General features: G+C 48.8%; 2 protein-coding genes across 3 annotated transcripts in view; both read right to left on the bottom strand.

Annotated features, from left to right (window-relative positions):
- Positions 1-138: 138 nt before the first annotated feature.
- On the bottom strand, positions 139-8,484 carry mdkb (midkine b). Of its 2 annotated transcripts, none has more exons than XM_085281019.1 (5): positions 8,312-8,484; positions 6,646-6,734; positions 5,004-5,174; positions 3,660-3,818; positions 139-617 (listed from the first exon to the last, which is right to left on the bottom strand). In XM_085281019.1, exons 1-5 carry the CDS (start codon positions 8,467-8,469, stop codon positions 598-600), a joined length of 597 nt encoding a protein of 198 aa, XP_085137145.1. In that variant the 5' UTR covers positions 8,470-8,484; the 3' UTR covers positions 139-597. The 2 variants fall into 2 exon arrangements, with proteins under 2 accessions (XP_085137145.1, XP_085137146.1); XM_085281020.1 differs by lacking the exon at positions 8,312-8,484 and adding an exon at positions 7,435-7,469.
- A 2,113-nt stretch (positions 8,485-10,597) lies between these two features.
- Positions 10,598-24,853, bottom strand: part of dgkzb (diacylglycerol kinase, zeta b) — a 21,275-nt gene continuing 7,019 nt past the window's right edge. Inside the window, exons 11-33 of the mRNA XM_085281017.1 lie at positions 24,625-24,707; positions 23,100-23,160; positions 22,905-23,018; positions 21,975-22,115; positions 21,813-21,891; positions 19,942-19,997; positions 19,799-19,861; positions 19,403-19,476; positions 19,166-19,277; positions 18,835-19,034; positions 18,468-18,568; positions 18,103-18,194; positions 17,335-17,404; positions 17,221-17,261; positions 16,806-16,996; positions 16,474-16,560; positions 15,631-15,699; positions 14,473-14,507; positions 14,263-14,306; positions 14,038-14,158; positions 13,345-13,381; positions 13,158-13,257; positions 10,598-11,539 (exon numbers count right to left, since the gene is read on the bottom strand). Of these exons, the coding sequence (XP_085137143.1) occupies positions 11,423-11,539; positions 13,158-13,257; positions 13,345-13,381; positions 14,038-14,158; positions 14,263-14,306; positions 14,473-14,507; positions 15,631-15,699; positions 16,474-16,560; positions 16,806-16,996; positions 17,221-17,261; positions 17,335-17,404; positions 18,103-18,194; positions 18,468-18,568; positions 18,835-19,034; positions 19,166-19,277; positions 19,403-19,476; positions 19,799-19,861; positions 19,942-19,997; positions 21,813-21,891; positions 21,975-22,115; positions 22,905-23,018; positions 23,100-23,160; positions 24,625-24,707 (2,088 nt within the window). The 3' untranslated portion in view covers positions 10,598-11,422. The remainder of the gene's footprint in view (positions 11,540-13,157; positions 13,258-13,344; positions 13,382-14,037; positions 14,159-14,262; positions 14,307-14,472; positions 14,508-15,630; positions 15,700-16,473; positions 16,561-16,805; positions 16,997-17,220; positions 17,262-17,334; positions 17,405-18,102; positions 18,195-18,467; positions 18,569-18,834; positions 19,035-19,165; positions 19,278-19,402; positions 19,477-19,798; positions 19,862-19,941; positions 19,998-21,812; positions 21,892-21,974; positions 22,116-22,904; positions 23,019-23,099; positions 23,161-24,624; positions 24,708-24,853) is intronic.

Here is a 24,853-nt window from a genome sequence, read left to right as displayed (position 1 = left end):
GATTCGGGTCACTGAGTTCCTGTAGTGAACAAAGCTTGTGATTTGTGCCTCCAAACTGAACCCCGTTCTTGAATATGCACGAACCTTTTATTATTATGACAGCCATCGTGTCTGTGCACCAGTAATCACGCCAGAGTCTTCACCAAAGCAATGTACAGTCTTTATTTTGCTTATTTGTACAGTTTCATCCTGCAGCAACAATAATCTATAGTTTAAAAAATAGATTTCATAGAGGATTTTCTCAGATTCTTTAAAACTAAACTCGCCTACAAACAAACTCGTGACGATCCCGTGAGGACCAGCGTCCAGTTTAGTCTGAATTCACAGGTGGCTACTGTACAAGCTTTAGGACTATCTCAGTGTAATGGTTAACAAACTATCAGCTACGAGGATTATTCTCATCATCTAGCGGGACAGTGTCGGAAAAGCTTTAATCCAGAAAAACATCAAATCAGAAACCAGAAAAACAAGAATCAAAAGCAAGGAGAGGCGGTCAGTGTGTTTTGGAGGAGTCTCTCATTTTGTGTATTCAAAGGAGGGAAGACGATCGTTGAGGAAGAGGACGAAACGCCGCCGTCTTCTGTCGCGGTACATCCTTCAGTTGGACTTCTTCTCGCCTGAGGAAGCAAAGCATCAGACATTCATGTTACAACATCGTTCCCCATGATGAATCCCGCACGTTTGCTCTGGTGGAGGCGAGGAAGATCAGGTTTTATCATCAGGTCTGAATCTGAAGGTGCTGCCGACCGGCCTCAGCAGCTAATGCTTCAGGTTAACAACACCTACTGACCAATCAGATCTCTGGGAGACGGCGTTATGGCTCAGAGCTCAGATGCTTGGAGCACGAGTAAGAAACAGGTTTTTAATTCAATTCAACTTTACAGTGGGGCAAAAAAGTTTGAGCACATTACCCCTATTTTAATTTCACTCCACTGGCTACCTGTACATTTTAGGATTGTTTTTAAAATTCTCTTATTTGCTTTTAAATCTCTTAATGGCCTGGCCCCCCCCTACCTCTCGGAGCTACTACAACCATATACACCTGCCCGTTCCCTTAGGTCCGCCAATCAGCAACTCCTTAAGGTACCGAAAACTAAGTATAAACTTAAAGGTGATCGTGCTTTTGCTGTAGCTGCTCCAAAGTTGTGGAATGATCTGCCCTTGCATGTTAGGCAGGCCTTTTCTCTCTCTGAATTTAAAAGTCTTCTTAAAACATATTTATTCGCTGAAGCCTTTGGCATTGATTAGAGGGGTTGACTCAATTTGTTTTAACATGTTTCATTTTATTGTATCTCATTTTAATTTTCTTTACGTATGCTATTAACATGTACAGCACTTTGTGAAACTCTGGTTTTATGTTAAAGTGCTTTAGAAATAAAGTTGGTATGGTATGGTATTTAGTCAGCCACCGATTGTGCAAGTTCCCCCACTTAAAATGATGACAGAGGTCAGTAATTTGCACCAGAGGTACACTTCAACTGTGAGAGACAGAATGTGAAAGAAAAATCCATGAATCCACATGGTAGGATTTGTAAAGAATTTATTCGTAAATCAGGGTGGAAAATAAGTATTTGGTCACCTCAAACAAGGAAAATCTCTGGCTCTCACAGACCTGTAACGTCTTCTGTAAGAAGCTTTTCTGTCCCCCACTCGTTACCTGTATGAATGGCACCTGTTTGAACTCATCATCTGTATAAAAGACACCTGTCCACAGCCTCAAACAGTCAGACTCCAAACTCCGCCATGGCCAAGACCAAAGAGCTTTCGAAGGACACCAGGAAAAGTATTGTAGACCTGCACCAGACTGGGAAGAGTGAATCTACAATAGGCAAGCAGCTTGGTGTGAAAAAATCAACTGTGGGAGCAATCATCAGAAAATGGAAGACATACAAGACCACTGATAATCTCCCTCGATCTGGGGCTCCACGCAAGATCTCATCCCGTGGGGTCAAAATGATCATGAGAACGGTGAGCAAAGATCCCAGAACCACACGGGGGGACCTGGTGAATGACCTGCAGAGAGCTGGGACCAAAGTAACAAAGGTCTCCATCAGTAACACACTACAACGGCAGGGAATCAAATCCCGCAGTGCCAGACGTGTTCCGCTGCTGAAGCCAGTGCATGTCCAGGCCCGTCTGAAGTTTGCCAGAGAGCACATGGATGATACAGCAGAGGATTGGGAGAATGTCATGTGGTCAGATGAAACCAAAGTAGAACTTTTTGGTATAAACTCAACTCGTCGTGTTTGGAGGAAGAAGAATACTGAGTTGCATCCCAAGAACACCATACCTACTGTGAAGCATGGGGGTGGAAACATCATACTATGGGGCTGTTTTTCTGCCAAGGGGACAGGACGACTGATCCGTGTTAAGGACAGAATGAATGGGGCCATGTATCGTGAGATTTTGAGCCAAAACCTCCTTCCATCAGTGAGAACTTTGAAGATGAAACGAGGCTGGGTCTTCCAACATGACAATGATCCAAAACACACCGCCCGGGCAACAAAGGAGTGGCTCCGTAAGAAGCATTTGAAAGTCCTGGAGTGGCCTAGCCAGTCTCCAGACCTCAACCCCATAGAAAATCTGTGGCGGGAGTTGAAAGTCCGTGTTGCTCGGCGACAGCCCCAAAACATCACTGCTCTCGAGAAGATCTGCATGGAGGAATGGGCCAAAATACCAGCTACTGTGTGTGCAAACCTGGTAAAGACCTATAGTAAACGTTTGACCTCTGTTATTGCCAACAAAGGTTATGTTACAAAGTATTGAGTTGTATTTTTGTTATTGACCAAATACTTATTTTCCACCCTGATTTACCAATAAATTCTTTACAAATCCTACCATGTGGATTCATGGATTTTTTTTTCACATTCTGTCTCTCACAGTTGAAGTGTACCTCTGGTGCAAATTACTGACCTCTGTCATCATTTTAGGTGGGGGAACTTGCACAATCGGTGGCTGACTAAATACTTTTTTGCTCCACTGTATTTATTTAGCGCCAAATGACATCAACAGTCACCTTAAGGTGCTTTGTATTGTAAGGTAGACGCTACTATAATACACACAGAAAAACCCAACAATCATACGACCTCCTATGAGCAAGTAGGACAGTGGGAAGGAAAAACTCCTTTTTTAGATAAACTTTTTTGTCTCCTGCTGGTTTTCAGAGTATTATTGTTGAGTCTTTATCTGACAGTATAACGTGGAAACTGCAGCCTTGTGCACGTGAGTTTCCAGCTGAACCAGGTGAGCCACCTTCACCTGGCCTTTAGCCCTGCCTCCTTCAGAACTTCAGTGTAGTTTTTGTAAACGCTCAGAGATTCTGATCAGGTTTGCAGAAACAGCGATTTTTGGCATCTTGTGGCTGCTTTACAAACACAAAGTCAAATGTTCTCTTTGCTTTACTCGCCTGAAATCCTTTCTAAAACCTTTCATCTCTGTATAAGAGTGAAGGATCCGCCTCTGACTGCACACCAACGGCATCATTAAGCTCCTCCTCCATTTTCTCGATGTTGGTGGCGTCTGAGCTCAACGTGGCTTTTTTATTTTTATCACGACGGTGCTGCACAGTATTGCTACGAAAGCATCATCAGAAGCTACACGTGACTTGATCGTGTCGTCGTCTGTTGCAGTGACTGTTAAAGGTTACTGAGGACTCTCACCTTTGACCTTCTTCACTTTGGGGGAGCAGGGTTTGGACACCTTGACGGTGGCCTGGCACTCGGCGTTGAACAGCGCTCGCTTCAGCGTCCCTGATCGGGTCTTGGTGTTGGTGGTGGCGTCGCAGTTTCCCCACGGCCCAAACTTGTACTTGCAGTCACCTGAAAGAAGATTTGAACTTTGAACCCACAAAGCCGCCGCACGTTCCCCCCTCTGCCTCCCAGACGCATCGCTGCCAGCTTCATTTAAATTGATTCATTTTTCATTGATTGGCACATTTACATGACTTTTTGACTTCTCTGAATCATCAGTGGGATTTTTCTTTTATTCTATAAAACCTGAATAAAGTCACAAAAATGCCAAATGTAGAAAAAATAATACAATTACAGCTCATTTATTCAAAATGAGATTGAATCTTTTCTTTCAATAAACACCCGTTTTGAAACATTTGAGTTTCCTGGTGGTTATTTCATGGCTTCACAGGGTCATTCAGTGATTTTAGTAAGAAATATGAAATATTTTTGGAGAAGCACGAAAGATCCACCTCTGCACCGAAGAGTGAAACAGTGAAATGTGGATTATTAAATATTAGGTCTCTCTCCTCCAAGTCTCTGTTAGTACATGACTTAATAATTGATCAACAGATCAATTTACTCTGCCTGACAGAAACCTGGTTGCAGCAGGATGATTGTGTTGTTTTAAATGAATCAACACCCCCAAGTCATTCGGGGGTGTTGTCAGAACCCACCCACTCTCCTGTCTGATCATTTCCTGATAACATTTACATTTACAATAATTGATTACACAGCAGTGGGGAGTAGACTTGATCACAGTAGACGTCTTTCTGAAAGCGCTGTAACTAAGTTTAAGAATACTGAGTTAACTTCAATAATTACTTCCTCCAAACCATCAACGTGTCTTTTAGGCCCCATTCTTACAAAACTAATTTAAAATTAATGCTTCGATCTTAAATATGATCAACCTATCTCTAATGATCGGCTATGTACCACAGGCCTTCAAGCTGGCTGTAGTTACACCTTTACTCAAAAAGCATCTCTAGACCCAGCAGTCTTAGCTAATTACAGGCCAATCTCCAACCTTCCTTTATATCAAACATCCTTGAAAGAGTAGTTTGACTGTTTTAAATCAAAGACAATAAAATGCATTATTGGAGCTTTTTGTCTTTTAGAGGAGAAATCATGTCCTGGAGATAAATTCAGAGCGTTTAATAGGGCAGCGAACCCCGAGTGTAAATGTGTAGATGTTAGAGTTTGTGTCTTGAGCTCCACCCTGTGACCATCCGGAGGAGCTCTGCCCTGTGTGGTGTCAGCTGTGTGGAGTCTTACTGATGTCCTTCTTCCAGTTGCAGGGGATCTTGCAGGGAATCTTGTCGGTGCGATCTTTGCAGGTGGCATCTCTCACACCGTCCCCGCAGTCTCCGTGTTCAGGTATGCACTTCCCGTACCGAGTCTCTGCAGGGGAGCACTCGGAGGTCGTCCGGGACTTGTCATGCCTGCCTGCTGAGCAGAGAGTCGGTCAGACACCTGCAGCGGCTCAAACACGCTGACACAACATGGTTTAAACACACCGGAGGCCATTTTTCTGTTTCACGTTTTGTGGCCTCATAAAATGTTTTCATGCAGAACATTTTGCTTTGTTTCAGCTAAAGAGAAGAACAGGTTTGTACTTGTGGTTTAATTCCACCTGGATAACTGAACACTCTGATAAATTTAGCTTTTCTGCCTCTTAAAAGACGTTTCTGTTGAATCTGAAGAGTGTTTCTTTCTTTGATGTTTGTTTTGTGCTGACAGCGTGAGGTGAGGAGGGATTTTATAGCTCAGTCACACTGGAATAAAACTAGGACTTGTGACGAGGAATGATCTGTGATTGCACCGTCATCAACTGATTGCAAATAGCTGCAGTGAGCAAATAGTTGCCCAGAGGATGAACCTGCAACACTCTCACCCTCTGCACAGGTCAGGTCACCTGGTGGGAGGAAACCTGTCTCCAAACCGCCACGGCCCGCTCAGACACGTTTGCACATCGTTGCTGTGATGAAAACGACTCCGCTCACAGCAACAACATCACTGTCTGCTTCAGCTGGATGTTAACGTGAGCTTCTGCAGGTCGTTGCATTTGCATCGCTTTATGATCTCAAACAGATTTTTGTTTCCTGTTGTATTCCAGCCCGCTGCCTGTGCAGCTAGTCTTGGAAAAACCCAGAAACTATCCCAGTGGTGGTCAAACCACGGCTTTATACCGTCATTAAAGTGCAGCGAGGTCATCAAATGTCATATTTAAATAGAGTGAGAGCTTACCCATATGGAAAAGATATATATGAATCTTATAAAGTTTGTATCTGTCTTGTGTGAAACTTGTATGAAAAGCATACAAGAGTGAAACCAGATATAAGATCCCTTGAAAAATTATATAATGAAACTTGTATGTTTTGGATACTTCCTAAAACAATGTATGAAAGTAATGAGAAAGTGGCCACTTTCATGAGTAATCACATATAAGTTTTTACTATTTCTTTTCCGTATGGGGAGAGCTCCTGTACATCAGCATGAGACGCTGAGAAAAACAAATCTGTTGACAGCCGAGCTCAGCTGCACCTGAAACACGTCTTATTGTGTTTTTGTCCATTTCGTGAAACTTTTTCCTCTTTAGTCTCCAGCAGCTCTCTGGACTGAATGCTTCACAGTCACTATATTCCAGTCATTTACACAAAGATCATTACTAAAGCAGAAGGGAAAGCTTTGCCTGAGTTAGTCTGGAATTTAAAGATGAAAACTGGTAAGAGCGTTTTTTGGATGTTTTCCGACAGGAAAAACTTGTTTTTCATGCTCGTTAACCTTTAATGCTTTGCTTGAGTGCATGCCTGCTGTGGTGACAGGCATTCCTGGGAATGCACTTTTTTTAACAAAAGAAGAAGAAGAGAAACTTGACTTTCCCGGTGTGGTGACAGAACATGAAGGACAGCCACACCTTTGTGATGTTTGGCTCTTTTGCTGGCCTCAGCGGTGAGCGTCAGGGCCAGGAGCAGCAGCAGCGTCACTGAGAACAAACTTCGCATTCTGCAGAAACAAAAACACACTCACACTTACACATTATTCATCACAATACAACGTCAGTCAAACACAAGCAGTGAGAACGAGGTGGACACCCTGCAGCCAGAGGCCTGGACGCGCTGCCACGAACAACCACACCTTCCATTTGTTTCTAATGTTTGCAGCCGATCGAGTAAGAGCCACGCGGCGAGACAGAGACACGGAAAGGCTACAGCGAAGCCACAAAGAAGCACGAGAGCAACTACGCAGAAACACAAACACAGAATCACAGAGACACGAATCCACAGCCAAAATACAAAGAGCTGGAAAAGCAGGACTTCTGTCTGTGCTGAAACAGGAATGTGAGTTGAGTTGTGGTGTGTGTGCTGATCCGCAGCCTGGACGCGGGTCATCGAGCCAGATGGTTCAAACATTCAGACCAAACCAAATCTTTTCACCTCCTCCCGTATCACAGCGCCTCAGCCCAGTAATCTGGCTATTGTAGTGAGAGCAGCAGCAGTGGGATTATGAAAGTGGGCTAATGTATGCAGAAGCTGCTGTCAGCGCACACACACACACTCGGCTGTTGTTTTGCACGTATCTGTGGTGTGCTGCAGGATTAGCACGTTCCTTTGGTGTTTGACGGCAGCGATCATCACACAGCAACAGCAGCCGTCGGCTCGGGGGACAAATGGAGAGCAGCCTCCAAAGAGAGAGAGTCAATTACCCAGAAGGCCCTGCTCTCCCTCGCTGCTGTCATTGTGCTGCGAGATGACAGACTCCTCTTTCAGCCTCCATTAAAGCAATGGTCCTCTTTCACATGTCAGCTGGCACAGCAAATCCTGCTCCTCTCGCTCCTCCTGCGGCCTTTTATGAGGAGAGAACCGGCTCTCAGCAGGTCTCCAGTCTGCCCCCCATCAATGAAGAGGAGGAGGAGGAGGGGGAGGGGGAGGGAGGGGGCGACCGAGCAGCGTCTGAATGAGCTCTTTAGAGTTCCCCTCAAAAGAATACTGATTCATTGGCCCAAAACAAAGCCTCTTCTAGCCTGGTTTCATTTCTCTAAAGCCTAACACAGATTCTGTGCCACCCCCGAGGAGCCCCCTCCGCCCCCCGCCCTGAATGGAAACGTATTTGCATCAGAAAACAAAGAAAAGCAGTGGGATGCTCCCTCTGGTTCAGGAGCAGGGGCGACATCAGGAGAACTTCCTCCTGGATCTCGGGGTTCATTCTGGCATCCGGAGGCCGACCGGAGGCCGCGCGCACGAACCCCTCACCTGCCCGCAGCCAATCAGAGCGCACACAGGTGACTTGGAGAGAGACGCTCCAGACGAGTCAAAAACGTAAAGCTTTGAGTAAAACGAGCTTTCGTTCCGCTTCCTGTCTTTCTTCTGATTCCTTCGCTCCCGTTTCTGTCTCATGTCTTTGTTTCGGCTCCTTCCTTAATCCCTTGCTGCCTTTCCTTCCTTCACATTCAAGAGTAAACAAACAACAAGATTAAACTGAAGCTAAACAAACAAGCAAACAAGCGCGTCGCGTCGCCGATGAGCCGCAGCAGCAGAATCAACCTAAAGTGTGAAAACAGAAGTATGGGCACAAACACTTACTTCGGGCTGGAGAGGAGCGGCCGGTCGCGCGGTGCAGTCTCGCTTTCTGTCGCTGCTTCAGCTGCAGCTCCCGAACAACCCCTCGCGTGCACGCGCACGCGCACGGTGACATCACACACTTTAATCCAGTCTCCAGGAACAAAACAAGCTCCGCTCATTTACATGAAATGCAGAATGTGTGCGTGAATGTTTGCGGAGTGGAGTGCGCGTCAGCCCACAGACGCGTGTCAGGTGACTTTCAGGTGAGTTTCAGGTGCTTCTAGGAAACACTCGGTGTGGGTGAAAGGGCACGAGGCAACTCTTCTTAAAAAACAAAGAGAAACTGTTCGTGTTGCCAGCAGCAAGAAGGAATCTAACTACAAAAGTAATGGGATACTTTTTAAAAACATGACGATTTGAAACTTCTTGGGTCAGAGTGAACATGGCAACATGTTCCACAGCCTGATGGTGGCGCGCGTCTTTGTTCTGTGTGGTAACAGTAACCGTGGTGTTGCCTCTGACTGTAGCACAACAAAGGAAACGTGTAAGCTCGCGCTAACTGTGCACGAGCTGCCAGATGTTCAGCCCTTCTGAGGGGCAGCAGAGTGAAAGCCGAGCCGAGGCGCGCTGATGGCTCAGTCACGCGTGGAAGCCCCTGTTACGGTGCGCCAAAAACTGATTGCTCGTATCAAACTGCTATAAGTAACTTGTTGGGCTATAACATGTGAAACATGTCAAATGCATCGCTTATGGATGACATAAAGTCATCTGGAGCCACAAACAACATCCGTGTAGAAGCTGCGATCAGTTTTTGGCAGCGACTTTTATAGAACCTTTATTTATGCCGTTAAAACAAATCTCATTAACATTAAAAACGTCTTTTGTCAGAGTAAGCTGACCAAGAGGACAGAAGCGACATTACGACAGTTCAGTAAAAACATTTTAAGTGGGGATAAAGGAGCGGATTGGTTACAATGTCAGTACAATAACACAGCGTTATGAAGATAATTTTATTCTGTATAAAAGCTCTTTGTCCGTTTACCAACATACGTAAAGATATTACACATAAAAAATACACAAAAACATTGGAAATCACTTTTTGGCACAACAACTGCAGCTGGAGACGAAACCTGTGCTCCGTCAGGTCCTCCTCCGCCCTCAGGACTCCACGAGAGTTTAGTGTCAGTGGGTTTCTCTGCTGTTCTCTTTCACTTCTAACAGTCGTGAAACAGACTTTATTTCATCTGCGTGAACGGTGATTATGGGTCTGTGTGTAAAACACGAGTGTCACTAATCGAAGTGTCAGACGCTTTATGACGTCCAGGTTTCTGAAGATTTCTCTTTATGTAAAAACACAAAAGGTTTCACTAAAGCAAAATCTCGGTGCTTTGGTGTTGTTTTTCTTATTGAACTGATTTGGTCAGATGTTAGACTAAAGCACAAAAAGAGCGAGGAGCTGTTCATCAGTAACGACCTAATAACGCAATGATCGACTTTTAAAACCAGCAGAAATGCTTTACAGGCCTCCGTGAGGCCGACAGAGTGCAGCGCCACCTTCAGGCGTCATCTGCAGAACCTGATAGAGCATTGAGCATTTCTGACAGCTGATGCGGAGGGGAACACACACGCTGAAAATAAAAGAGGATCCACGATGGACGCTGATGGAAGGGCCTTTCCTGTTTGGGTGCTAACGGCTCTCAGGTGAGGCAGAAGCACCAACCTCAGGCTGCAAACGCCGCTCAAGAAGCGGCTGAATTACTGTTAACAGCCCAGCTTGCGTCATGTTTCCTGTTCCTGGTGCCGGGAGCAGGTCGACGTTTCCGGCTGTGCTGACAAAGTCTGGATCTGCTGAACGTCTCAGTTTGTTGTGTTGCATTTTTTTCTTTGTCATGTTGGTTTTTCTCTTTCTTATGTTTTATTTTTGTCAAATGGCTTTTTAAAAGTTGTGTCTTTGTTCTGTATCTTCAAAATATTATCATGTTTTTAATAAACTTCACATTATCAGTGAGACCTGCAGTGACTTCAGCCCATCCCAGGTTTTGGGGACAGCGCTCTGGTTCTTGCGGGCTCAGGTAAGCTGACACAGGTGGTGTTTTCTTCAGTGACCGGACAGCCTGACACCTGAGGAGGAGGCGGGGTTAAAAACCACAGGTGAGTGCTGACAGGAAACAGACGCCCACTGGATGCAGCACAAAGCGTGAGATTGTGTTTTTGTTGTTGTTACTCGAGACTTCTGGTCCTCTTAGGGACGAAGTAACATAAACATGAACAAACCAATGATTATTTATGGGAATAAATGGGCGTGGAGAGTGTTGCTGACATGCTTTATTGCAGGTCACTCAGAAATGATCAAACCAAACAGTTATTAGTTGAATATCATACAGCATCATGTCACCCTGCCTGCTATCTAAAGGTGATTATTAATCCTACGGCGTGACTGCTTTGGCAGAGCTTCAGCTTAACGTTTCCAACACTGACCAGTCTACCGGGCGTCTCAGCTATTTACACACATCACAGGAAGCATCGCGCTTTACAGTCAGGTGACAAGTTACAAGAAATACGCTCGTATGTGACTAAAATCTCTAAAGTTCAGTTTGATCACAAACAAAATCCGTTACATCTCTACAAAGACTTCATAAATAAGCTGAGTGAGCCTAAGTTAAATATCCAAACACTTATTTCTGTCCAGTAAACAAATACATCCAAAAGGTCACTAGAAGCTTAAAGAAGACACGCTTGCAGCTTTTCTGTGATGCGGCGAAAGCGTTCAGCTGCAGATGGATGAAAGCCGCCACTGTTCGCCGTCGCACGTCTTCACGCGGAGGTCAGAGCGCTAATGTTCAGTCGATAAAGACGTATTCAAAATGCAGTTTGAGCCAGATCTGAGAGTCTTTGTGGCCTGAAGAGGAAACTAGTTTGACTTTGTTTTAGTGTCCAGGCGCGTTTACGCTGTTACGTTGGGTACTTTGGAGGATTTTCAGGCGTTTGGACAAAAACACAACAATAACTCGCCCTGCCCCCGCACAGCAGACAAGAAGCACGACGCTGCCGTCTACGCCGAGACCCGGCGCCTCTCTGCAGAGGACGCAGATAAATACGAAGGAGGGCGGGAGGAGCGAGGTGTTCGGGAGGTCACACGGTCGTCTCCTGGTCCTCTCGCTGGATCATCTGGTAATGCTGGCAGCTCTTCAGATAATCAGCCAGCTCCGGGTCGTTGGCGTTGGCGGCGCGCTGCCTGGGAGTCTCCCCCTGAAAGAGACGAGCAGAGCTTTAAGAAAGCCGACGGGCTCCACCGTCAGCTCCGTTACCTCCACGGTCACCTTTCAATAAGCTGCAAATAAAACCCTCAAATTTCACTCATCAAACTCTCAGTGTGACCTCACAGCGGACATCAGTGGTCACATGATGCGATTCAGCCGAGCAGACTACAGCCGCCTGGGTCACCGTCCACCTGTCAGTCAAAGAGGCCACGCCTCTAATCCAGGTGAGTGATGAAAACGGGCGTAATGCAGGAGGAAATGATCTCTGGAGAACAGTTTGTGTATCAGGCTGCAAACACGCTGCCTCTGCTGGACGTCAGACGAACTGCAGAGCAGAAGGAGCGAAGGCTCCGAGCTGCTCGGTGCATCTAGACACTAAATAACACATGAACTCTTTTCCTCCTCTGGAGAGGAGAAGACAAAGAGAAACTCAGATTATGGGCTGCTTCCTGTTACCACTGGCTTCACCATGGCGACGGTGAGCCGTGGCCTTTTGTATGCGCCGGAGCGAGGCCGGGGGATCCCGCGGCGATTCGTTTCTCAGTGACACACAACATTAATCACTTTATAGAAGTGGGTCAAATACTGCTGGAGATCCATTTAGAGCGCAGTGGCTGTGCTCCGGCCGGTGGCCGTCACTGCGCCTGAGAACGACACGCAAACGGCTTCGTGCAGCGGGAAGCTCGACCGATCACACCAACTCACATTCTTTGTGTCCACGAGCACAAAACGGAGCGCACGGAGGAACCAACCAGCGCAGAGCAGCAGCTGGGACGCCACATCGTGATTTGCAGACGCATGCGCTGCTTCATGTTGATTCGTCTCTTATTAAGCTCCTGCTCCGCTCTGGCACAGCTGATGTTCAGCTTCAGACACTGGGCCTCATTCACAAGCAGAAACCTGAACTCTAAACACACACACACACACACACACACACACCGTGCACGGATGGCGAAGGCCCGGCTGTCATCTCTAAGCTCAGGGCGCCGCTGCAAACATAATGCAGCTTCACCCCGAGCCGCGCTGTTGCTCACTCAGCCAGCAGGAGGCGCTGCGCCGCCTGCTGTACCTGCGTCACCAGATAACGTTCTGCTTTTGTACGGATGCAAAGTACATTTTAAAAGCTTTGTTGTTTTTCCCGTTACACTCTGGCAACGGAGCGTCTTCAAAAGCTTCGATTGTCCAGATTGTCAGAGTTCCACTCGCTCCTCGCCGCCCTCCAGCAGGTTTTATAACGGATGCTGCTGTGGGGTCTGAGTGGGTGAAACACCTGGAGTGGGACTTTAAGTGTCTTCATGCTTCCAGCGCAGGAAAGGAACGCCACACTCCTAACACGCTCGACCTGCTATTAACTAGAGCAGGCGAGGAGGGCAGGAAACCAGATCACACATTTTTCAAAATAAAACCGGCTATTGCAGTTAATAATGCAACAGCTTCCTGCCATTTTGTGTTTCTTTTTATCGCTGTGTGACTGATTTCAATTGAAAGCCTGCGTGGGCTAGTACCTCTTGCCACGAGTTCCCAGAATCCTTTGCGGTTTTACCCCTTAATGACGTCACATTTTCAATCTCTATGGAAGCATGGACACGAAGTATCTCCTGCTTTACCTGTAGGTCTGTCTTCATGAGCGACGCTCCGGCCTCCACCAGGTATTTACAGATGCTCCTCTGACAGGAAGTGGCGGCTTTATGGAGCGCCGTCTCCCCTCTGAAAGAAACAAGAACGAAAACGCACATGAAGGCGCCGAGCCTCGTCCAGCAGGAGAGGAATCGAATGGAGGAGAAGCTGACTCACGTCTCTTTCTCGGTGACATCCAGGTGGGACGTGGGCACTGAAAGCAGCGAGACAAACAGAGTCATCATCACAGACGAACATCAGAGCGCTTTAATGTGGCGGCGACAGCACGTGATGCTACGAGGAGCAGCTCGAGTTTGTGACTGGACAGTCGAAGTGGATCGACTCCTCGTTCCCTGTTTCCACGTTCGTACGACCTGATTTGATCCCACAAAGAAGCTACACCTGTGTGCACGATCACCTGCTGCTGGGGACGAAGAGGAGCAGCTCAGGGCTCACATACGAGAGCTACAGCAACGGGCAGGACGTGAGAGTGAGGCGTCTCAGGGTGACGAGCTCGGAGATGACAAGGTCCAACTACACAAGTTTAGATTCTTACTTCAGTGACTGAAACTTTCTAGTTCGTACTTTGCTTCTAGTTTCTGATGAGAACCTCCAGAAACGCCCTAAAACGCGAGCGTTTCTCTAGATCACGGATCAGGTATGGCAGCTCTCTCCTGACCGTTATCTGAGGAGTCGAAGAACTCGTCCCGAGGACGAGCCGAGTGTAATAAAGGAGGAGCAGCGTGGCGTGAGGCTGGCGGCTCGGTCGCAGAGTGGAAATACCACAGCAGCCTCAGCCGTCTTTGCACACTCAGTCATCAGAATCAGGTTTCTTAACGTTTAGCCTTTATATACAAACGATTCGCTCACCGCTGTCGACGAGGTACTTGACGATGTCTTTGCAGCCGGCCTCCACAGCGTGATGCAGCAGCGTGCAGCCGTCTCCGTCTTGCAGCAGGAGGTCCGCCCCCTGTTGGTGGAGCTCTCGGAGCTGCACAACAAATACAGCGATTTGTTCCAAAGTGCACATGCTCAGTAAACCGCTTTCCTCAATCAGAAATCAATACTCGTAACGATCAATACGTCCACACTCACCCGGTCCAGGTTTTCCTTCTTGATGCAGCTGATCAGCTCTGCATCTGAAGAGCAGGAAACAGACACAAGGTTACACTTGTTTTCACTTTAAATTCACGCAGCAGAGTCCAGAACACAGCCTGTCAGCTCCCTCTGCTGGACAAATGCTGGAACTGACGCTGAAGACTCACAGTGTTCAACAGCAGAACTGAGGAGGAGGAGGGTTTTTACCTTTTTCAGGGTCGTGTGAGGTAGCAGCAGGAGGTCTGTCGGTGAGAGAAGACACAGATAGGAGGTCATCAGATTGTCATGTGACAGAGGGAGGAGCTTAAATCTGAGGTGCAGGGTGATCGGGACAATCGGGGGCTTTGAAAGCCACCCGCCTCGTGAACAGTTTCTTCTCGCACCGAGACATCATGAGGGGTGTCACGCCTGCACGTCTGTGCGTGTCCTCCTGGGATCAAACCGCTGCACACGCACAGCTAATCTGTCACTGTGTGTCAGCCAGGTCTGAGTCTGTGCAGCAGGGACGCTCTCGTTATGGTCTTGCATTACAGCGAGCGTTCTGAGCACCTGCGGTGTCTTGCAGTTAAGCTGCGTGTTTTTATTCTGCAGAGCCACAGCCAATCAGAGAGCTGCACAAACAGACGCCAAAGCACCTCAGGCCACAGACTGTATAATAAAGATGGACATGGCTTCTGATATTATGATGAATGTCCAGGAGGGGGCGCTGATGTCACTCATTATGTAAATTATGGCTCTCATTAGCGTTAAAGAGGAGGAGGCTGGGCTGTTCTTATTGGCTAACAACCTGACATCACCATGACATCACAAACCAGGCACAAAAAAAGCTGTGAAGCTGAAATGTTGGCAGGTGTGTGTGTGTGTGTCTGTGTGTGTGTGTGTCTGTGTGTATGTGTGTGTATGTGTCTGTCTGTGTGTATGTGTGTGTGTGTGTATGTGTGTGTCTGTGTGTGTGTGTGTGTGTGTCTGTGTGTGTGTGTGTGTGTGTGTGTCTGTGTGTGTGTGTGTGTGTGTGTGTGTGTGTGTGTCTGTGTGTGTGTGTATGTGTGTGTGTGTGTGTGTGTGTGTGTCTGTGTGTGTGTGTGTGTGTGTGTGTGTGTGTGTGTGTGTGTGTGTGTGTCTGTGTGTCTGTGTGTGTGTGTCTGTGTGTGTGTGTGTGTGTGTGTGTGTGTGTGTCTGTGTGTGTGTGTGTGTGTCTGTGTGTGTGTGTGTGTGTGTGTGTGTGTGTCTGTGTGTGTGTGTCTGTGTGTCTGTGTGTGTGTCTGTGTGTCTGTGTGTGTGTGTGTGTGTGTGTGTGTGTGTGTGTGTGTGTGGATGATGAGGAGCTTCAGAGAAACAGCAGACAGGAAGCAGGTGGAGTCGTACCTAATGACGGGTCTGAAATCAGCCGCGGCTGTGTTGGAGCGATGCACATTGATAATCTTTGCTCCTCGCCTTTAGATCACAGACAACATGGACAGGTGACAGGTGAGTCAGCGGCAGCACATGGAAAACAAACAGCACCGGCATGTGGACACGAGGGCGCATTCACACGCCGGTCACATGGCACATCTGGACTGGTGTTGGGTTTAATACAGGAACTTTGTACGACTTAACAAAGCATCAACCTCAACGAAGGAGTGAAGGAAACACGAAGCTTCTTTCAGCCAGTCTGACGAGAACGATGTGGGCACATGAGTCTACCACAAACTGCAGCATCAAAGCCTTCATGGGGATAAAATGTTCAAAGTGCCAATTTAAAACGTACAAATTTGATGTATTAATGTTAGTAGACTCTTAATAAAAGATGGACGTAGGTCCGAGGGACACTGCAGGCTCAAGCCCCGCCCTGAACCCTCCCCTGCTCCTATTCGGCTCTGACGGGACCAAAATCACTGAGTCAAAGATCAGCGATCGTTATCTCACAGACCAGAGGAGTCGCCCCCTCCTGGACGTCACTTAGACTGCAGGCGGCGTCCATCGTTTATATACAGTCTGTTATTAATGCAGGCGTGGGACCACTGTGCCGTGAAAAAAAGCAGACAGCGCAGTGGTCGAGCCAGCAGGGGGCGCTCTCATGGAACGAAGTATTCACATTTAAACTGCTCATTCCTGTTATTTGTGTTTACAGATATCAAACAGATTTCACTGAGCGGACCCGAGTATCAGCTGACTCTACAGGATCTGAACACTTCCTCCAGCAGCAGGTGTGCGAGTGCGTGTTGCTACCTGCAGAGGGCGGTCTTAGAGGCGCTCTGAGTCAAAGCATCGACCACGGAGCTGTCGCTGGAGATCCTCTTCCTCTGATCTCGGGATCTGAAACAAACACAGCGCTGTTTTTATTCCTGCCCCCCATGATTGATTTCTGATCGTGATTCGAGTGGCGGCAGCGTCCCAGCGGGGAGCAGAGGGACGAGCAGCTCCATGGAAACGGCACTTCAAACACCAGGAGCTTATTTCAGGGCGAAAACCTGCAGTTCCTCTGACATCCAGCAGAGGCAGCAGCGAGTTAAGGTAAACACACAAACTGTTCGGTCCCCGTAGATCACATCTTCTCTCACCTGTGTGACGAGGTAGGGGAGGTGGGGGAGGGCGGCGAGCAGGGGAAGGCGAACTGCTGGTCTTGGTGCTCCTCCGAGTCCACCAGGTCGGGCATGCTGGGGGAGGTGCCCACCGTCTCCTTGGAGACCAGCTCTGGGTCCAGGATGTAGAGCTCCTCCTGAGAGATCTCCGTCACGTAGTTCAGGTGCTCCTGAAACAAATGACACATCAGGACACACCTGGCTGCAGCTCATCCATCATCACTGCCAGAAGAAAGAAAGCTGCACCAATCAGCAGGTGCAGTCTGCTAATCTGAAGGCCGGCGGTTCGATTCCCGTCTGCATCCATCATCCGTGGACGCACTCAGACATAGAAAAGCATGGATGTGCGACTCCACCTCGCCACAGTAAAGGTGCTTCTCTGCTGCGTTCCTACCTGAGCCCGGTCGATCCTGTAGAAACGATCCGCCGTCGTGCCTGAAAGACAAAGAGAGCGCGTTTGGGCAGGTCGGGGTCTGTGTGCGAACGGAGGAGGTCGGCTTGGACTTACAGTCGAGGAAGCACCACTTCATGGAGAGCTTGTGTGAGGACAGACTCTCGCCTTTCATCGCCTCGCCGTCCTGGAGGAGCAGAAAGAGAAGCGTGAAAGGCACCGCCGCACAGAGCCGACACCACAGACTCACTTTTACATTTCACGGGAGGAGCAGAGGGAAACTGTCCAAATGTAATCAAATAACAGTGAGAGCCTCCATCAGACTCTTCGTACCGAGAGCCCCGCCTCTCCTGACCGATGGCACACTCGTGCTGCAGGACGGCGAGCTGCTGTTCGTCTGTGCAGCTTTTCTCGGTTGGTGTTGGGTCACAGCTGAGGTTTATTACAAACAACACAGTCAGCCACTTCCCCTTACACCGCGCCCTGATGCTCCTCGCTATCAGTGTCTGATGTGTCACGCCGTGACAAGTTTCACCCTCTCAGAGCAGCCCGACGGGTCGCTCGCACCGCAGGAAGTACGATGGAGGAAGGATCTGCAGTTTTTTTGCTTTTGGCAAACAGTTGCACGTAGAGGTCGACTAAACCCCCCAGCCTGTGGATGGTGAGGTGATTTCACAGGTGACAGGTAACCTGTCCCAACGATCGCAGTCTGAGCGCTAAAGGTCGTCTCATTTTTAAATTGCCAACACGTCACAATTAAGTCGGTCGGCTCACGTCAGCTCTTATATTCTCATATAAAAGCTGCCAGGTATCTGTGTCATTCTGCAGTCTTTTAAATATGAATCAGTAGATTAATGATTACTCCTCCTGCCCACAACGCTGTACCTGCTCCAGGTTGTCCTGCAGACGGTCGATGTGCAGGCGGCAGGTCTCCAGATCGCTGTCTCCGGGGACGGTGATGACTCCCAGCGGCAAAGCTCCAGGAAACATAAAGGTCAAAGTGAGAAACGTGCAGCATGTGCTTGGTTTCTGCTTTGAAATAACAACAAGTGACTCGTGATAGTGGAAACAGTCTGTCTCTTTCACTGAGGCACTTTAAAGACCATCAACAGTAACTGGTTTGAGGACTGAACCAGCAGGTTCCCAGTCCGATGAAACCAACGTGCCCCAAACACAGTAAACACAGTTAAACATGCATTTGACTGGAAGCACTGCTGCTACTTTGCAGATAACCAGTCCTTCACACTTACACGCCTCCTTCAGCTGATCTTTGTCATAATGCAGGGCCTCGTACGCCGCCATGCTGATCCGGTTCACCCTGATCTGGAGCTTCTCTGGAACGGGCTGCTGACTGCACACAAGCACGCCATCATTCAGTCACCGAACACGAACTGAGATCATCTGATTCATTTAAGCCGCTTGCATCATCTGCATACGCGTGATGGTATTTATCTACAGCGTAAATAGAAGTGGGCTGAAGCGAGCCCTGTGGACTCCATCGCTAATAGCAGCTATGACAGTCTGCTCAGTACTTCCTGTTACTGCGACTGCCAATGAGAGCAAAGGAATCTACTGAGCGACCAATGAAAGGTCGGTCAGTGCGCACACCAGACGTACTCATTGAGATGGGGCATGGAGATCCTCCTCTTGGCCTTCTGCACCATGTTGGCCTGGTTGCGCAGACTGATGTGAATGACGGACGGTGCCAGCTTGCAGGGCTCGCCGTCCACCTGCATGGGGATGGACTTAAAGGTGGTGAGGGTCACTTCCTTACACTGGTGGAGGCGTTCGCCATGACCGCCCACCTGGAGGGTGGCCTGCAGACAAACGAGCAAAGATTTATCTGGACCAAACGAGCGTTTACATCAGTAAACGTATGTCTGTGACGGGGCGCGGTGTGGTCTGATGTGGTGTTTGTAGGTTACGCCGTCTGCGGCTGCACGCTCACCAGAGACGTCATGGTGAAGCCGATGACCTCGATGCAGCCGTCGTCATGCCGCTGAGGCTCAAAGTCCTGATGTTCGCTGGGGTTGCCCCACGGCGTGGTGCCAGCACAGTACCTGCAGCAGGTAGACAAACCAAGCGCGTACTCGTACACAGCATTTCCAGTTTATCTACTGGCTGGGTTCCACCGAGGGAGACGGTGTGCATGTGGAAGATGTTTGTTACCAGGCTGAAGACGTACCTGGGGATGTTGAGGAAGAGCAGACACTGCAGCTTCAGGTCCTGGACTTTGGCTGTGAGGTCCGTCCCGTCACACTGAGGAGGAAGGAAACGAGGATTTATAAAGGAGCGCGCTGCTCCGCGTGCTTCCTGCCACAGCCGTGAGCTGCAGAGGCTTGAGAAACTCTCTCGTTCAAATGTCATCACGTGTCGCTCCAAAAAACCCAGAAACTCAAGATTCAAACGCCACATCCCAGCGGGTGGTGTTAGTGCGGCTACAGCCATCTTTATCCACAGTCCATGCATTCATGCTGCGGTGCATCACAGGCACTGACTGGTTGTCATCGGCCGTAACGAGCTCGCTCACCTGTAACGACGCTCAGTCACACGTGTGTTTAAGCTTTTCAGCCCGACTCACCACCACTCTGATGTGCTTGGCGAGGTCTTTGGAGCTGCCGCTCAGAAAGTCTGAGAAGGCTGTCTGAAACACACACGCACGCACATTAGAAACATGTTTACGTGTGAACGACCAGCACAGCAGCCGCACGAGGACACACTCACCCCTGCGTAGAACATCTTATTCCTGAAGCGGCTGTTAAACTTCTCGGGGTTCGCCTCTGAAAAGATCAAAGCAACAGTTTGAAACAGACCCCACAGCACCGACCCCCCCCCCCCCCAAACCACACAGCTGGACTCATTTCACAGGATTTGATTCTGGTCAGATTTTTAATGATCACATGAGACATAAACAGCTGTTAGCGGATGTTTTATGGTCCTGGAAGAAGATTAAAGGTGCAGGAAAAATACTGCTGATGAGTCCAGATGTTCTGAGTAGGCCTGGAAACTAGTGAAAGCCTTTTATTGTGTAGAGACACAGGTACCAGCTCACAGGTGTGAAACTGGCTCCGTGCACCGCTGTTCTCTAGCCTGTAGGGGGAGTGAGCGTCACCCAGAGTACAGAGCCCCCTGACAGGCTGCTGACTTCCTGTGAAGAAACAGGAAGTTACATTTCTAACCAGTGAAAGTACAGCAATGGTAAAGACAGCGCTGTAACTCAGCTCTGCTACAAAGCTGATAAACAACACGAGAGGTCAAAGGTTACAGGAGGTTTTAAATCCAACATTCCCGTCTGTTGGAGGAGTGGGATTTTACTCCCAGCTGAGTCACTCTGATCAGAGGAGGATTCGAGCTGCCACCCTGAATGCCACACCTGTGGACCTGCCACACCTGTGGACCTGCCACACCTGTGGCAGTTTCCTGTGTGTCACCGCCGGTTCGAAAGGTGATTAAACGGCCCATCGCAGAGCTGCGTACTCTCAGGTCAAACTCATTCTACACGCTGGGTCACAGGCTGACGGCGAGCGACCGGTGCTTGGAAGACTATCAGCCAATCAAAGATCAGTATGAGGGATCTTTGACGGCTGGTTGGTGAGATGTCGTTAAGCAGTTTTCACTTCCTCATTTGTCTTTGTGGTCATCTCGTTTCTATATTCCCAGTCTCAGACACAAAGTCGTAAGACGTCCTCGCGGTAACGCGTCTGTCTGCACAGACTTTGAATCAAAGCTGGCAGTCTCTGCTTTGGGCCCTCAGTCAACACATGAACGTCCCGCTGTAAAAGCCGCCCACGAAGAAGAGCCTGCAGAGTACTCGAGTACAGAGCCAGCTCGTGTGCTGAACATCGATCCGAGCGATTCGATCCCGACCCAGAAGAAACGGGAATGAGTTCTGTATTTCTGACTTTATTGACCCCTGACCTTTGAGATGTCCAGCCTGACAGAGGGTAAAACCTTCGACCTCATCGGCCCGGGTTCTTGTCCCGTCCTGCTTCCACACTTTGCGACAGTGGGGCAGAAGAAGGTCCTTTTAGCAGGAAGAGACACCCAGCAGGACCGGCTTCTTTACTGCTTTGGCATTTTAGCCATTAACTTATTCTATCCATCCATCCATTCGCTTCCGCTTATCCTTTTCAGGGTCACGGGGGGCGCTGGAGCCTATCCCAGCTGTCATAGGGCGAGAGGCGGGGTACACCCTGGACAGGTCGCCAGTCTGTCGCAGGGCTCCATTAACTTATTATCTGTGTTATTTGAATGCCCCACAGAGGAGCGGAGGACGCCACAGCCACACTCGCTCTTCATAACTTGTTAACCCACAAACGTGGAGCGGCGTCATGCCGGAGTCTCTTTACATCAGTAATAATCCTGTTAGAGAGTCATGCTCCACAAGGGGGCGCCCTGTCCCCATTTTTGTTTGTTCTTCAGCGTGTGGGAACAGGTTTGGTGCTAGAACCATTTTAAAGTACGGATGCAAACTGTGGCACAGTCATCGTGCATCTTTTATTAAACCAGCCGTGGACACGCTGTCAGGGGAGGGGACAGCTCAACTATCAAAGACATGATGGTGGATTTCAGGACGCGCCTGTGAGCGTACTGACCTCTGGATTCATGGAAGCCCAGCGTGACGTGAGCGTCGAAGCCCAGACTGAAGTAGTTGTTGAAGACGTCGATGGGGAGCTGAAAGGAAGCAGCAGAATGAAACGGACCGTCAGATCCTCCTCGGGTGGGCGTCGGCTCTCGCAGGTGGGCGTTAAACTCACCTTGTCTGTCTGGTGTTCGTCCCGGTCCTCGGGCCGCGCCTCTGGGTTTGCCTCCACGTTCAGGTTCCATCGGTCCAGCTGCACGATGTTGCCGTCCTCCACGTGCGAGAGGATCTTCGTTATCGGTTCGTCGGTGTAGCCCTGGGAGAAGAAGAGGAAGAGGACGAGTTACACAAGGAGCAACGCTGGCTCCTATTTTCACAGAAGAAGAAGCAGCGTTCACACAATGATCCACAGTGACGATTTTCTTACACGAGTCCTCTGAGTGAACGTGCTTCAGCGTTAAACTGCAGTGAAGCTTCTCCACTTTTATGATTAAGCTGAATTTTTATGAACCTTCACAAAACAACCTGCAGTTCTTCTGACGCCCAGCAGAGGCAGCAGTGAGTCAGTCCCATGTTAAAAACTGTTGGTCCCCACAGCTAATTTCCATAACACCTGTACTCATACGTTCATCTTTAAATGATATTCAATTCAATTTTATTTATGTTGCAACAAATCGCAGGCGCCTTATATTGTAAGGTAAAGCACAGAGAACACCCCAATCATCAGACTGTGAGCAAGCACTTTGGCCACAGTGGGAAAGAAAAACTCCCTTTCCTTCTAACAGGAAGAAACCTCCAGCAGAACCAGGATCAGGGCAGCCGTGTGCCGGTTGGGGGTGACAGTCAAGTCAAGTCAAGTCAAGTTTATTTATAAAGCACATTTAAAAACAACCGAGGCTGACCAACAGGATGACAGGATGGAGACAGGACGTATTTCAGGGGCCTGGAGGGGCTAAAGTGGCGTGCTTCAGACGGAGCAGCTACACTGAGGCCCGGTGTCATGAAAAGAAAGATTATTCTGACTGTGAACCATGCAAAGCTGTTCTGGAGCCCAAGAATGAGAACAAACTGGAAATGATCAGAAGTGGTGGTGGAACTAACTTACTCCTCCCCAGTTCAGAGTCCTTGCCAGGTCGTTGCCAGTCCCCAGTGGCAGGATGGCCACAGGAGGCTGAGGGCGGAGCTTCAGCTGATCCAAAACAGATAGGATCCACCCCACCTGCACACACACAGACACGCTGATGACAAACCATCATCTGTTGGTTAAATACTGGTGAGGAATAAAGGGTCTGTGACTCACGGTGCCGTCCCCCCCGCAGGCCAGGATCCGCAGGTTGGGCACTTTGGCGTACAGCTCCAGCCTGCAGGAAACACGACAGATTTTAAAATGTGAGTGCAGGACAGAGGAGGAAGCTGAGGGAGGAAGCTGGAGGCAGACTGCACATATGAGAACAAAGAACAAAATCGTACGCTGAAGCGTTGTTAGAGTTTCTTTTCAGTTTAGAATGAACTGAACAGATGGAGAGAGGCCAACAAATCTAAGGCCACTGAGGGAGTGCAGGGTGAAGCGGTGGTGACACGATTAGAGCGCGCTGTAGGTATCGCAGGTGCTGCGCTGGATCTATCTATCTGACAGCCTCAGTCCATTTTACAGTGGGGCAAAAAAGTATTTAGTCAGCCACCGATTGTGCAAGTTCCCCCACTTAAAATGATGACAGAGGTCAGTAATTTGCACCAGAGGTACACTTCAACTGTGAGAGACAGAATGTGAAAAAAAAATCCATGAATCCACATGGTAGGATTTGTAAAGAATTTATTAGTAAATCAGGGTGGAAAATAAGTATTTGGTCACCTCAAACAAGGAAAATCTCTGGCTCTCACAGACCTGTAACGTCTTCTGTAAGAAGCTTTTCTGTCCCCCACTCGTTACCTGTATGAATGGCACCTGTTTGAACTCATCATCTGTATAAAAGACACCTGTCCACAGCCTCAAACAGTCAGACTCCAAACTCCGCCATGGCCAAGACCAAAGAGCTTTGGAAGGACACCAGGAAAAGTATTGTAGACCTGCACCAGACTGGGAAGAGTGAATCTACAATAGGCAAGCAGCTTGGTGTGAAAAAATCAACTGTGGGAGCAATCATCAGAAAATGGAAGACATACAAGACCACTGATAATCTCCCTCGATCTGGGGCTCCACGCAAGATCTCATCCCGTGGGGTCAAAATGATCATGAGAACGGTGAGCAAAGATCCCAGACCCACACGGGGGGACCTGGTGAATGACCTGCAGAGAGCTGGGACCAAAGTAACAAAGGTCACCATCAGTAACACACTACAACGGCAGGGAATCAAATCCCGCAGTGCCAGACGTGTTCCGCTGCTGAAGCCAGTGCATGTCCAGGCCCACTCGGCGACAGCGGGAAGGAAAAACTCCTTTTAACAGGAAGAAACCTCCAGCAGGCTCAGGGAGGGGCCATCTGCTGCGACCAGCTGGGCGTGAGGGGAGGGCGACATGACAGAAGACCCAAGTGTTGGAATCACATGACAGGTTTTCATCAGTTAAGCTTCATTCGATTTAGGCTCCGCCCTCCTATCCACTGAGCTACCTGTGCTCTCTGCGTGTCTCTTTTGGACCTTTTTCAGGTCGTCGCGTCTCCCCAGAACATGATGCACCACCACTAAAGGTCAAAGGTTAGCACAGCAGCTGAGTTTACAATGCCAAACCGTTACGATGTCAAAGTTCATCCTCATTGCCCCACGATCTGCTCGGTCTAACTGAAGCGGTGAGGTCAGAGGTCACAGGATACGAGTGGGCAGTCTCACCCCTCTTTGGGCCCGCCCTTCGTCAGGTCGAACACCTGCCGCGGGTTCAGGTACCACATGAAGGACTGGATGATCTTTGCTCCCTGAGAGGAGAAGACAGAAACAGGTGTTTGATGAGAAGCTGGAGGAAACGATCCAAAACACAGGAGTCACATGACCGCCCAGCGCCGCTCTGCGTCTGCCTTTTGGGCTTCGGGTTCGCCGTGCAGTGCATTCTGGTCATTTTCCT

This window comes from Mchenga conophoros, linkage group LG7 (assembly GCF_057382185.1).
Source record: "Mchenga conophoros isolate Kocher_MC1m ecotype Shallow Benthic linkage group LG7, M_conophoros_male_GT1.1, whole genome shotgun sequence".
NCBI classification, from domain to species: Eukaryota; Metazoa; Chordata; class Actinopteri; order Cichliformes; family Cichlidae; genus Mchenga; species Mchenga conophoros.
Note: the sequence above shows the minus strand (reverse complement) of the source record. Positions and strands in the feature narration are given on the sequence as shown.

Excerpts from the sequence above, each read along its gene's own strand:
- mdkb (XM_085281019.1), bottom strand. The coding sequence starts at position 8,469 with ATGAGCGGAGCTTGTTTTGTTCCTGGAGACTGGATTAAAGTGTGTGAT. Across the intron at positions 5,175-6,645 it reads AAGAGCCAAACATCACAAAG|GCAGGCATGACAAGTCCCGG; the intron begins GTGTGGCTGTCC and ends TCTGCTCAGCAG. Across the intron at positions 3,819-5,003 it reads CAACTGGAAGAAGGACATCA|GTGACTGCAAGTACAAGTTT; the intron begins GTAAGACTCCAC and ends ATCTTCTTTCAG.